The 14,815-nt window shown below is 34.1% G+C and overlaps 1 protein-coding gene across 9 annotated transcripts in view; it reads left to right on the top strand.

Annotated features, from left to right (window-relative positions):
• Positions 1-8,841, top strand: part of LOC144972456 (WD repeat-containing protein 64-like) — a 63,100-nt gene extending 54,259 nt beyond the window's left edge. For 3 of the 9 annotated variants that reach the window (XM_078913658.1, XM_078913650.1, XM_078913666.1), the window contains exons 32-33: positions 3,167-3,277; positions 7,096-8,605. In XM_078913658.1, the coding sequence (XP_078769784.1) occupies positions 3,167-3,277; positions 7,096-7,290 (306 nt within the window). In that variant the 3' untranslated portion in view covers positions 7,291-8,605. Of the gene's footprint in view, positions 1-870; positions 897-3,166; positions 3,278-4,251; positions 4,299-7,095 lie in introns of all 9 variants that reach the window. The other 6 variants (XM_078913695.1, XM_078913706.1, XM_078913674.1 and 3 more) reach the window with 6 other exon arrangements.
• Positions 8,842-14,815: the final 5,974 nt, after the last annotated feature.

The following is a 14,815-nucleotide window of genomic DNA, read 5'->3' as shown; positions in this document are numbered from 1 at the left end:
TGTAGTGAATATTGCGCTAAAAAAAAAAGAGCCAGCCCAAGATGACCCTAAAAATCTTAAACCTGGGAGTCTCAAAATTCTACATAAAACAGGAATAGTGAAAGACATAAATCGATAAACATTTCATTTTCATCTTTTTATGATATATTATCAAATCCTTGATTATAATCTTTTCACCTTTAGTTTTAAGACTACAAAGATAAACCATAGTAATATTACTAAGGCTCCCTGTGACACAAAATTTAAATGACAATCTGAAACATTTCCAATCTTATCACTATAAGTTGAAAAACTCAAAGTAAAGCAATACAGATTAAGAAATTTTGAAGAAGTGTGAAGAAAGTGTCCAGTATGACTTCATTTAGTTGTTTTTAAAAAAATCAAGTTCTAGAAACAAATGAATAGGCTAAATTACTAAGGAAACCAAAGGAGCCATGTTTATACTGCATGATATGATAACTTTTTCTTACAACGTTTCCATAATATAACAGCCTTTTTTTCTATTTCCTTGGGATTATACAATTTTTCACTTGTAATATAAAATACCTATTATTTATCGATAACAAACGAAGATTTATTGTCTTAACTGAGAGGATTGTTATGATTATCTTTTTACAACATTTAACACTTAACAATTTAAACTATAATTTTCTGAGGTAGCATTAATACATTTCCTCCTTCATCTTTCTCTGTTGTTTTTTCATTACATGTTATCTATATGTATTGACTTTAATTTAATTCTATAATAATATGTTAGAAAATAGAAAATTGCTATCATAATTAATATCATGTTTCCATGACCGTGAAAGAATATTGTTCTTTTCAATCTAAACGTTGATTGAAAATTCATATATTCTATCAAACTGACAGCTTTTATTCAAGAGATTATTTTAAAGGTATAGTTGATAACTTTTCAATAAATGTTAGCTGGATGTTATGACTGTCATATTGTATACCATGATATTTGATATTTCCGTATTATTTGTATTTGATATTCATATTTATATATAAGGTCAAGCACGCTGGCTGCTTATGCTTAACGTTTATATATTGCTGCTGCAGGGTTTTAGTATTGATGATGATATGATATGTGTTATTAGTATGACAGGTTTCTTTATCAACAATGAAAACAGAAATTACGCTACAAATGTCGAATTTTCTACAACCATTTTGTATATTTAGCCTCTCTCTTTCTCTGACTTTAAAAACATGTTATGTAAAGAGAGTTTATTTTATCATTCTATCAAGACTGTTTATTATTTTAAAATAATATGTTGATATATTTCCGGGCGCTCTTGAGACCAATCTGACACAAGTATTATTACTTACCCATAAAAGATTTCTCACATTGGTAACATGCACACTTTTCTCCTTGCATCCCCCCCCCCTCACCACACAATACCTCAAAACCACTAATTACTCTAATTCAAACTCGTATCAATTATATTAATGAATGAGTACAATATGGAAAGTTAGCAATAGCATTTTCATTTTAAATGTTGAAATGTTTGAATTCAGAATGGAATAAGTTTCATGTTATTTCAAATCTTCTCGCAAAAACCAATATTTACCTTTTGTTATTTTTTACGTGGTACTTTACTTTAAATTCAACACTTTGACTCTCTCCTTACCGATTATTTTCAGTATTTTCCCAAAATGGCAGGCTTACCCAGCAGAAACATTTATTTTTTAAACCCAAACAATCTTCAAAACAACTTTATGTTCTTATTAATCAAAACACAGAACATTGTGATGTACAAAATAAACTGAATGAGAAAAAAATGTATATTGTGTTGTAACAAATGTGACGATTTTGATGTAGCTGCTAAAGAGAGGGTTAAAAGATATATAGTAAATTTAAAACTCACAAGATAATTAAATGTAATGGTTTAAAGCGCCACTAAATAACAGGTCAATTCCTATTTGTTAATTTCTCTAGGTTTGAGTAATTATATCATTTTGAACAACATTCTGCTTCCATCGGATATTTCCAATTGAATAAAATTTGATCACCTTCCCATAATATATTGTTGCCACTGGTATCTAATTGTACACACCAATTTAACATTATGCCATCAATGCGTACATGTTATTAACACTTACTAACAGCCTCACGAATAAATATTTTGTTTTGAGTCGCCCTTAAAGTGTCTCTTCCTCTCACCCTCTAAAACCCCATCTAATCTGACGGCCCACAGCGGGTGCCCGCACTGACAAAACATCATTTTCCATCAGATTTTGTCTACTTTAACCAGTAAACTTCCGTAACCTGGAAAAAAATGTATTTAAAAATGTGGTCAGAAAGCTCGTCCTTCAAATACCGATCTTTTTTGGTCAAATATTTTAATCCGTTTTTCAAGATACGGCAGTTAGCTGGTTGGACATCGTTAAATTATGTAGACACTCCACATTTCAAACTGATTGAACCCGAGACTTCCAAGAACGTAAAGCTACTATAACGTTTAACCAGTTGACGGCTTTATCAATTCGTTGATAATTGAAGTAATCATATTGACCAAAAATCGTTTTGTTATTTTATAGCAGGATAGTTTCGAATTTCATCAACAATGTCCTCTCTTCATTATTTGTGGGTGCATCATCTTTATGGTAAAGTCAGAGATCATTCTCCTATTAATTCCATGCTTCTTCCTCTCACATAATATGTCTGTGAAAGACACACGCCAACATAAATACATAATCAGCACTATAAACAAAGCACATGTCCCGCCTTTCATAACCAGATAAAAGATAACAAGGAAACGGGTCACTAACTTTTTAACAATAATAACAATAAAATTATAATCAAAAGAGGTAAATAGGGTTGGACATCTCAATACTTTTGTTTTTCTACATTACTTTTCCATTGACGAAACTGGGGTGTGTTTATCCGTGATATCAGGCCCCAATCATTTTCTACGTCATGTTTCATGCAATGAATGACAACCAAGTGCAGCTGGTTTGAGTTTCATCAAGTAGTTTAATTACTATCCCATAATGTATTTTTCATTGATGATGCAACTTACTCATTGTTTGCCCTCCATTAATGCTTGATGTGATGTGTGGATGTGATTTTACTCGGTGTGTTCCATTGTCTGCCTATCTACCACATCACCCACCAACTGATTGTGACACTGACCTTGGCCTTGCTCCACGCACACACACACAGAGTCTCAGACGTGCCCGGGACGCAAACAGTCCCTTGAAACATATCTCATCTGTCGTTCTGGCTCTACAGGGCTCCACACACTTCAAGAAAGGTCTGGAAAAGAACAAGAATGTAAGTCGTGGTGTGCCCGTGTGTGATTATTTCCATTATTAGAATGCTATGTGGTATAAATCAAATTCCAGTGCCCTCCAGTTTACACTTTTGAATAGAAATTCGAGGTTTACTTAATCTTGAAGCAATTATAACCTCACGGAGCAGCGCTAGATATTTATTTATTTAGATGGAAGCGCAAAGATCACATGCTTATCTCCCTTCAACTACGATCCCACATGCGTCCTAAAAAACTAATTCTATTCATATCTAAGCATCTATTCTCTTTACTACATAGCTTACCTATATTTATCCACCCAGGACGCTATGATCACTCTTTGTCCATGGTCATGATAAAGGAGTATTCGTGGCTAGAAAGTGATACCATGAAAAGACTTTACTGTTACCGTGAAATGTGCAAAACGCGTCGCATTTGATGCTATTGGACTATATCCTCCGTCTTAATCGGGGAACTGGCAGTCAATCTTTAAAATGAATACATTGAAATAATGGAAATTATTACATTTGTTACGGATTTGTTTTGAGAAATAATATTCGACAACTCCCTTTGTAATGAAAAGCCAGGTGATGATAATGGCACATCTTTCCCAGTGCTACAACTCTTCAGTCAATCGGAGTCTTTTTGATGAATAACAAATTTACAATTTTTAATCATTACTTTTGCTTCAAGTCGATGCTAGAGAGACAATTATGTCCCAAAACAGTAAATTTCTTAAACACTCTCTTTACCTAAAAATCAACTTTTTATCTAAAGACTTAAGTTTCATCACAGCTCTCTAGTTGCTTATAACACACCGCAGACCTCTTTTTCAATAACATATTAATGTACTCGTGGACATTTGATGACGTTCGAGTCAGTGATTAAAAGTAAACAGTAAATTTCAGCCGTGATGAACAGATGAGCCATTATTGAAACTTAATTCTCAGTATATCTGCGCTCAAATGATTAATATCTATTGTTGTTAATTTTATAGAAACCCTGAAGAAATTGACAAGAATGAAATATAGTCATGGGATGAAGGTATTAGTTCAAATCACTTTGTTTTTGATTGAAGTGCATTTTGCTTTTAATTTTTTATGTTATTATATTTTTTGTTTTGTTTTTGAAACGTGTGTCCACTAATTGAATTGAGTACAAGCACTATGGTCACAAGGTTCAGGTTTAAACTGCAGTTTCTCGCAATTTTAAAAATTGTTTTCAATATTTATTTTTATTTTTTTAATACTTTGCACAACATGTTTTGAGAGCGATGCAATCGACACAATGGTTTAACTTTTGTTTCTTTCCTGTTGCTCTATGAAAGTTTTATATCACTTGTGGGACCTCAGTTTGGGGACACGACAATGAATGCAGTTATGATATTTACTTATAAGTAGAAATTATTTCAGTGTAGAATACATTAAGACCTATTGAGATCCAAATACTTACATTCCTTGATCTACCTACCTGTCTAATTTCCAACATTTCCTCCGCTTATAAATGGAATCCTTCTACTCTAGTCTATCGCAATCATACAGACTGCATATCTCAACATGGGATTGAATTGTACATGTGGTATTGATAAATTATATCCCTCATATATTCTTATCTTTCTAGTTAGAGCTGCATGCAAAGCTTTACCTTCTTCTAGTTGTAGCTTCGCTATATTATTTATAGTCATACTTTGCTTGTGATCTAGAACAGTAATAAACTAGGATGTACCAAAAGGTCATTTTTGTGACATTTGACACAATAAAATATCACTATTTTGTTATTAAATCTAAGGAAAAGTCTGTTTTTCATCATCTAGGTTGATTAATGAACAAACTATTATGAACACTGCGTATATATCTTATTCATAGCAGTAATGACGTTCTGAAATTATAGAAAAGTGTGGATAATGTATCAGCTTTGTCCACACATTTTCCACTTTTTGAGGAACTTTTTGGTTCGTTTGGTGCTAAACTATCAGATATTGAATTTTATTTATTTTAAAAGCCAAACTATCAAATTTATGAAAACAAAATTCCCACAACTAATTCAAAATAAGTGAAAATTAATGTCTTTTTATGTCGGATGTCACGAGAACGACATTTTCATTCAACACTTTATTAGATGTGTGAGTCCTTACATCATTTCAGTGTTTTGCTATGGTTGGGTGCATTATCGTATTAACCAAGTTTAAAGAGTATCTAAAGTTGTTGTTTTTTTCACATTATGCAATCAAATTACATTTGATGCTTGTTGTCATAAGGAAATTGGAATGATTAACTAAATTGCTTAATCAATTGTGTAAATATACAATTGGACTAAGCTTAGACGTTAGTGATGATAAATATGAAAATATGTTTTACTCTTGTATAGAGCATATTTAAAGATGTTTTGCCTCATAATGCCTTAACCTATTTGCTATAATTCAAGGGTAGAACTTGATCATCAAATGTCCTTATTATGTATTTTGGAGACTTACAGCCTCCCTCTCTGACAAAACACATTATTTTTCATTTTGTGTCATTCTTAGAATAAACAGCTATAGAGCCAAAGAACAGGAGTTTATCCCGGTTTCTCTAGCGTTAAATGGACAATAGAAACTGCTTGCTTCTGGTCAGGACGCCAATATTTAGCAAAGTACTTCCTGCCAGATCTTATAGACCCAGCTACTCAATCATTACTGGATAATCAATTTGGGGAGGGGGTGGGGGGTCAGAATTATAATTCGACCCTCCGTAGGATCGACGCCGGTCTGTTTTATGTGTGAAAAAATTAATCGAGACTGCCTCAATCAATATCATTGACTTTTGATTTGTCAGGCTAAAGCAAAACAAATATAACTGTTGTTAGAATATGACTGATTAGTCCCTTTTTGTTATTCTTATTAAAGCATCGCTTGATAAGTACACTGCCGTAATCTCGAAAAACCCATATTTAAAAATTTGGCCAGAAAACTCGTCCTTCAAATATCGATCGATGTAAATGACCCTCTTCTTGGCAAAACCTCTCAAACCTGGGACTTAGCGAATCTTAGGTTTCAGAGATTTTGCCAAGATGAGGGTCATTTAAATAGATCGATATTTGAAGGACGGGTTTTCTGGCCAAATTTTCAAAAATGGGTTTTTTTCAGAGTACGGCAGTGCAGTGCTAGTTTAATGTTCTTCCTTTTTAATACTGAAGGACGATATATTGTTAAACTATAAAATATAACAAGCTCTAAAGTTGCAATTAAGTTTGCTTTGCTCAATACTTTTTTCATTTTTATTCTGCTAAAGAACACAACCGCCATTCATACACTCCGGAAAGGCCTATCAACTAGTTTATAATGTGAAGAGATTTATTTTTACAATCTAAATTTGAAACAACGATATGTACCGAAAATGTGTAAATTTACAATGAATGTTGGTTATATAACATTGAAAAATGTTATAAATGTATTAGAGATACAAAGAGCATTTAAACGGTTTTTTAAAACCTCTTATACGATAGGATACGATATAACGATGTCTCGAGAGAACAAGTATACGTATCTTAAGGATTCGAATCTATGACTTTTCAATCAAGAGGTAAGTTGTTTTACAACTCTATCACTGGCTTCGTATACATAATTGTACGGGAGCATGTTTGGTAGAAATCAGCTCCTCGTGACCATACATGCACTGCTGTTTAGAAACTTAATCGCTTTCTTAAAAAGCTACCTGCGCTTGATTTGGATTTTGAGATGGGAATTAAATACCCCTGAGTTAAGCATTTTGAAATAATAATTTTATGCGATTCAGTCCATTCCTCAGCATTTCCAGTTGCCTCTTACTGTATTAAAACTTACCAAAGACACCTCTCTCCATAGCTTGGTCCTCTAAAACAACATGGCCGCCGTAGCAAAGTGTCGACATCCAGAAGCCCGAAGATATCTATCACCACCGTCAGGGGATCTACACACCCTTTACGACTATCTAATGGTTTGTCGCCATCATTTCCGGGTAGCAATCAGTCTCCTTCACGTCTGTCCAGCATCACACCCTTCACGCCAAGGAAATTTTAGTCATGATCATTACGCTGTGATTGTCATGCCAAGGAAATGTTGGTCATCATCATTACACAGTGATTGTCATGCCAAGGAAATGTTAGTCATCACCATTACACAGTGATTGTCATACCAAGGAAATGTTAGTCATCACCATTACACAGTGATTGTCATGCCAAGGAAATGTTAGTCTTTACCATTACACAGTGATTGTCATGCCAAGGAAATGTTAGTCAACACCATTACACAGTGATTGTCATGCCAAGGAAATTTTCGTCATGATCATTACACAGTGATTGTCATGCCAATATAATGTTTGTACGTATTGATCATTACACAATAATTGCCACGGCAAGAAAATTTTAGTTTTGATCGTTAAGCACGTGACTGTCATGTCATTTAAATTTTAGTCATGATCACAACATAATGATTGTCAGGTCAAGAATAATTTTGTCTTGATCATTGCAAAGTAATTGTCATTCTAAGGAAATTTTAGTCACCGTTATTTCATGGTGACGGTCACACCATGGAGATTTAAGTCATTAATTTGATGGCAAGGAGGGCCTTTATTAATTTTATACGTTGTATACCGCCAAATATGCCATGGCCCCAGTAATGGTGGCATGACCAGGTTTTATAGTAGTGACACCCCTTATAGTAGGATTATGACAGTCGTCTCAGGCTAGGTATTTAAGAAATATACCGATACACAATAGATGGGTGAGTATCGTAAACTCCCTTTCATGAATTCATAAACAGAGATTCCTATAATTTCTTGCTGGAATACTCAGCACTGCGTCGTGCAATGACCGATAGTGCGTTTGTGCCAATAATAAATTTTCAATAATGGAATTGTATTTCGGGATTAAAAACCATTAGCATAATTTTGTTAATTTGGTGATATTTTTACATAAAATATTCATTTTTATATTATGTTATCAATCCTAGTAATACCTTGTCTCACGATACTGATACTACCCGTAATAGTAAAGTCCTGTACATAATTGTAATATATAACATGCGATAACTAGGCTATATGATAATTACCATAGATAAATGTTATAGTAGAATTCATTATAGACACAACATAATTTCAGCTTGTATTTATTGAATCAATTGCTGGATCCTCAAAAAATACTCAATCTACCCATAGTACATTATACAATAAAACACTTGTATAAATAAGAGAACTAATTATTTTAAGCTTTTACGCTTTGAAATCTTAAGTTATAAATGTTTATGTCTTTCATTCACTATTGAATGCACTTTCTTTCTCTCTTGACCTGAAACTTCAATACTTCAAAGTCATCAGAAGTCCCGGTCTATCTTACCCTTTTACCTGCTGATCACGCAGTTGTACTGCATCTCCATTACGAGAAGTCTGCAAGGAGTATCAGGCATTAGTAAGAATTGTATCCAAAGTGTTAAGAAATGGATGAATGAGAACAGACTGAAATTGAATGATGATGAGACGGGGGTGCTGTATGTGGGGAACAATAAGTGGAAAAGTGAATCAGATTTGATGCTGGAGGACGCTTCCGTTCAAATTGTTAACAAAGGGAAAAAAAACATTGGCTCAGTCGATTTTAGACTCTGGACTGTCGATGGTGGATCAGGTTAAAAATGTTGGTTAGATCTCTCTTTTTCCAACTAAGATTCAAAAGACGGTTCATATTTGAGGATGTGACCAAACAGCTGGTTACGTCCTTTGTGCTATCGAAATCAGATTATTGGTATCCTCTTTTTGGTGTTTCGCAACATAATCTGAGACGTCTACAGACTGCCCAGAACAGCGCTGTCAGATTAGTATTCATGAAGCTTAGGTGTAAATCTGCCAGACCTCTGCTTCATGACCTGACTTGGCTGTTGAGAAAAGGATTGAATTCAAAGCTTGCGTTAGTTTTAGTGTATCATTGTCTTGAAATTACTGCCCCCTTTCTACTTTTTGGAACTAATTGAAAGATATTCAAAACCCCACCCCTTACGTTCGGCCAGTGATTCCACCAAAATAGCTGTCCATCGAATACGAAAAAATGTTGGAATAAGATCCTTTTATCATTTTGGGGCATATGTTTGGAACACCTTACCACAGAATATTCGTGCAAAAGAATCTTTGTCTATATTTAAACGTTCGTTCAAAAATAACTGTTTCAATTTTAGTAGATGTTATGAGAAGCAAGACAGGTCTAGTCTGTGTTGTGATTTGTGCGTGTGTGTGTATGTGTGTGTGAATGTTTTAACCAAAGTAATTTGTAATTTATTAAGCGCTTGGAGTCGGATGTCTCCGAGTCACGTTTTCAGCATTATTATTATTATTATTATTATTATTATTATTATTATTATTATTATTATTATTATTATATTATTATTATTATTATTAATAATAATAATAATAATAATAATAATAATAATAATAATAATAATAATAATAATAATAATAATAATAATAATAATAATAATAATAATAATAAAGGAATCTTTTTTTATATACATTTATCAAAACTCAATTTAAACCATCCAACGCTGTAAATTGAAATCACTTATTGAAAGAAAGCAATCAATAAAAACTCTCAAAACTTCTTCATATTATGTTTTGTATAAAGAGGACCTGGAATTTCATGGAAGTTTTAATCCAATTACCAAATCATCATTTCATCACGCCTATCAAACAATCCCTTCACCCTTCATCAAATGAATGTTAAACGCTCACGTTTCGATGTAATAATGAAATGTTGTAATGCACCACTTACAGTATGTAAATTGATTATCATTTTTGATCACAAGTGCCAAAATAAATGTGATATGTACAGGGCTGTTGGTATTAAAGCATTATGTATAATTTTATAATAAAGAGATATGATGATAAGAATTCTTTACGTGTTTGACATTTGTATTTAAAAAAAAATATTACTCAACCCCTTGGTTATAATTTATTTCCTGCGGCTGATGATGGTTAAACATTTAACTGTGAGATTTTGATTTCCATAACCAGTTAACCGCCTTACTCTGGAAAGACACGTATTTGAAAATTTGGCCAGAAAACTCGTTCTTCAAATATCGATCTCGCGAAGTGCTAGGTTTGAAAGTTTTGTCAAGAAGAGGCTCATTTAAATCGATCAACATTTGAAGAACGAGTTTTCTAGCCAATTTTGTAATACGCGTCTTTCCAGAGTTCGGCAGTTAACTGGTTAAAATCATGATTTCTACAATTGTTTATTTGGAGGCTCCAATGCTTTCTCAAAGGTAACTTGAGTAAAATCAAGCCAGTTCATGAAAAGAAAAGAAATTAGCGCTATCATTATTTGGTCGCAATTGGATTCAATAGTCTGATGTCACGTCGCCAAGCAACGGCGGCCATTGTGGTTCTAAACAAAGAAAATCTGTACTTTTTATTCTTCATGCTGGCTAGAACTTTTCATATGTCTTGTGATCAGAATGTGTAAAAGTCAAAACATGATCAGGTTTATAATGGGTTTTTTTTCCTCTGGATACGCTTTTATGCTCGTCGGAGAAGTATTTCCTAAGGACGTCCGCCATTGTTCCAATAGTTTAGAGCCAGTTACTAAGTTACCATGCGTCATTACGCGGGAAGTGAAGTTACGACTGTTGAAGCGGATTTGCACTAGTAGTGTAAGATGACCATCCGGCAGAAAGGTACCGAGTTCGATCACCCGCTGCTGCTGCGCTTTGTGGTCTTGGGCAAGTCACCTCACCCCAGTTCAATTTGCGGTGCTGCACTGTGGCTGACACCTAGGTTATTGCTGTCTTCTCTTGGAATAGACCCTAGAGACAAATTTCCCCTATGCGATGAATAAAGGTATTTTTTCTCATTGTCAGAGATGAAGAAAACCGCAGGCGAAAGTAAAATATTTCCAAGATTATATCAATTTGAATAAGTTTCTTGACAAGGTCAGACACTAAGATAGATACGTACATTTGAAGTAAAAATATGAAGTCCCCAACGATTAATGATAATGGAATGAATGACTACGATAACCAGAAATAGATGGAGAAAAGAATGTTTATAATCATTTCCTGGATTTGGTACTATATACTTTGGCAACCATTTATCAAGCTGAACTGAATGTGGCTGTATTTAGTGTTTTGCAGATATGAATATCAAAGTTTAAATGCGCCTATTATGCTCGGCAATAATAAAATATACTTAATTATTAACATATTGTAAAACCTAATTTTCTTTGAGACAAGTATTCACGCAGTAAATGTTTTTATATGCAGGCATCTGATTCCTATTTCGTTCATTACAGTCATAGCAAACTTTTCAAAACGTAGTTAATTTGGTATTGATGTGTGTTGTAATATCATGTTCACATAAATAATTTGTCAAGGTCAACTAATTCAGGTTTGGCAACAAGGAGAACAAAAGTTTTTTTTATGTTTCATTAAGAAAAAAAATACTTGCTCTCGCGAATTGAATTTATGGAGAAACCTCCCATAGTTGATTTCTTGTACAGTGGATAACAACGGTTAAATTGTAACTGGTGCATGCATCTTATTTGACGAGAACAAAATGTCGATAGTGACTGAGGCAAGCAAACAATTTTGCACATTATGCAGGAAGCAAAATCCGTTATCATGCATTTTATTAGAGAGCGGTGGGGCTGCCTACGCCTAGGATTGTAAAAATACTAACGAAAAGGTGAAAATGGAAAGGCTTACAGTAATGTTCCTATCCGAAGCCTTTCTACAACAACTGAAACTTTTTTATATAGCGCAATATCCACTGAACGTGCTCTCACGCTTTAAAAAGGGTCCCAGACCAACAGCAACACGTAACGGGTAGAACGAGACATGACGCATGTTAGGCGATCTTATATTTCTTTTCTCCCGAAAGAGACAAGGCTGTTAACGGCCAGGTACTCGTTTTACACCTGGGTACGGTGAGAGAATGTGAGTAAAAAGCCTGTTCCAAGGACTCAACTATGCGCCGAGCGAGGTTCTAACCCAAGATTTTTCGATACCACAAGACCACATAGCCACCTTTTAGTTAGTATTCATTTTCTTGTAAGCCAAGCTACCTTTTAACCATAAAAGTAATGTAGATAAATTGAATGTAACAGATTTGAAAAGAGATAACATTCTATTTTGGGCCGCTTTGTGGTTTAAGGGTATGAAATTTGTCTTGCGACCTGGGTCGAATCCGCTGTTTGCCACTCAAAATTGATTCTTTGATAAAGTCCATTTACTAACACATTCTAAGTTGGATAATGTGTTTAATGTTAAAATAGTTATATACAAAATAAATGTTCAGTGGCGCTGTTGGCTTGGGAGCTCTTCTAGAGCATTAGGAGCAAAGTTATTAAATATTGACCTTTACAAAGGCTCGCATTTCCAATAAATAAGCGCTCTCTTTTAAATTATGTTCATTTTCGTTTGCAATGTTATCGGTAAAAAGCTTTGGTGTGCGGCTCTGTGGTCCTGTGATATGACACTCGCCATCGGGCCTTTAGACCCACGTTTCGAGTCTCGACATAAAGTTGATTCCTTGGAAACAAAAGTCTATACCCACATCTCTCACCGTACTCAGGTGTAAAATGAGTACCCGTTGTGTTACAGTGAATATGAATATGGTTACTGAATATTGCTCAATATAATGTCTCACGTATTTTGTTTCTTTGGGGCAAGCTTAAATAGTTTCTTTGACATGACCATAACAGTGTCTCATTGGACCTTAATGGACACCCGTCCTCTATTTTATATTATATCGGAGAGAACTCGGAGTTACTTGACGTTGACAGTTGAATCTACAAGTCAAAATACACAGATTTACCAATCATTTGGCTTCTGAGAGACCAACAATCCCTCTGTTTAAAGAATGATATAAATGAATTCCAGTAGGACAGAGAAGTCATGACGTCACACTTTCTGCTCTTTGGAAGTGTGTATGTAACCAGTCCTTCGGAGGTTTAATAATGAATAGGTTACTTATTGAATCATAGGGTGACATAATTACTGTAGTAGCAAGACATATTATGCAGATTCTTATGATTCCGGGACGTAAAAGAGCGGGGCTGGATAATCTTAATTCAGGACCAGCATATATTTAGACCAGAAAATGGATATCATCACTCTGAAACCAGAAGATCAATTACACAAGGCATGTATTCAGTCCCCCAGAAGAGTGGTTGCACACTTTCAATGAAATTGGAACCCGTTTTTTGACATCCCACTTTTGTTCCCTATTCTACAGTTAAGATTCATAAGGTCAATTTGTTCCTTCTGGCATAACATGTGATAAATTCTCCCAAAACAGTATTATGCCACATTGGATTTTATGCTTCATATTCAACCTTTTTAGCTTAACTTATAAAATTTGATTAAATGGAATGATTTCATTGTAGGGAGAGAAAGATCTGAAAAGGCGTGTGGAGATAGAAAACTACAAAAGAAAAACATCCCAAAAGATCAACCTGTCTCGACTGGTCAGTTATTTCAGATGATTTTTTTTCTTCGATTAATTTTCTTTTTGTTTTATACAGCACTGTTTTATACATACTTTTTCAGTTCTACATCTTACACCAGTGCCTTCTCAATAATTTGTTACTTTGTTATTTGGAGAGAGAGAGAGAGAGAGAGAGAGAGAGAGAGAGAGAGAGAAAGAGAGAGAGAGAGAGAAACAAAAAGTAATTGATTAATGTAGTACATTGTCCCCAAATTCATACATCAAAAGATGTTGATTTTGCATGGGTTCACATTATAACTCACTAACCTAGTGATTTTTATATCCACTCAAATTACCAAGCCTAGTATCCTTTGGTGCTGAATTGAAGATTTTCCTTCTCAAATAATACATTCGAGATTTGCTTATTTTTACTTCACGAATCCAGATAGATTCTGTCTTTTAATGATCTAATACCACATTTATTATGAATTAAGTTGTAGAAACTCATTTTATTGCAAAATATTTTTTCATTTATTTTATAAATGTATGATCGCAGCCTTTAAACGGGACGGGAGTAAAGATGTTCTAAAACTAACTCGCACATTTCATTGACTTCTCAGACGTGTAAAATTACTAGACATGATATTATGTCCAAAGCTTCTTCGCCTACTTCATTAAATAGAAAATCGGATTTCTTTGGAGGCGATGTTGTTTGCACATGAAAGGAACAGTATTTCATATTTTACCCGACAAAATGATTTATTTTAAAATTAGCTTAAAAAACAAACATTCAAGATATTAATAAGCTGTAACAAAGTATAATGGAAAAGTTAGGCATGCAATTAGAAATCGCCAAATATATGAGATATTTTTGTAAAAAGAGGTGGTGTCTTTATCGGATATAATGTGAGGAGTTTGTATAAGTGGAAGATTTCCTTCGCCAATTTCCACCGAATGTCACCAGTGTGGTATTGTACTGAGATTGGCCCGGCAGTTTCCTAAACAATTAGATTAAGTTAGAAATATAGGGTTTTTCATTCGTTGCATTTTTCTTTTGTTTACTTTATCGTTATTAACCCGATGACGAATTGAGTGGCCATTTATTTCCTTCAGTGTGATGTTTAAGACGAAGGACGCATG

The sequence above is a fragment of the Berghia stephanieae genome, chromosome 1, assembly GCF_034508935.2.
Source record: "Berghia stephanieae isolate SIO BIC M18660-M18661 chromosome 1, UCSD_Bste_1.3, whole genome shotgun sequence".
Lineage (NCBI taxonomy): Eukaryota > Metazoa > Mollusca > Gastropoda > Nudibranchia > Aeolidiidae > Berghia > Berghia stephanieae.
The sequence above is the reverse complement of the archived record's forward strand: the minus strand, read 5'-3'. Positions and strand labels throughout refer to the sequence as shown.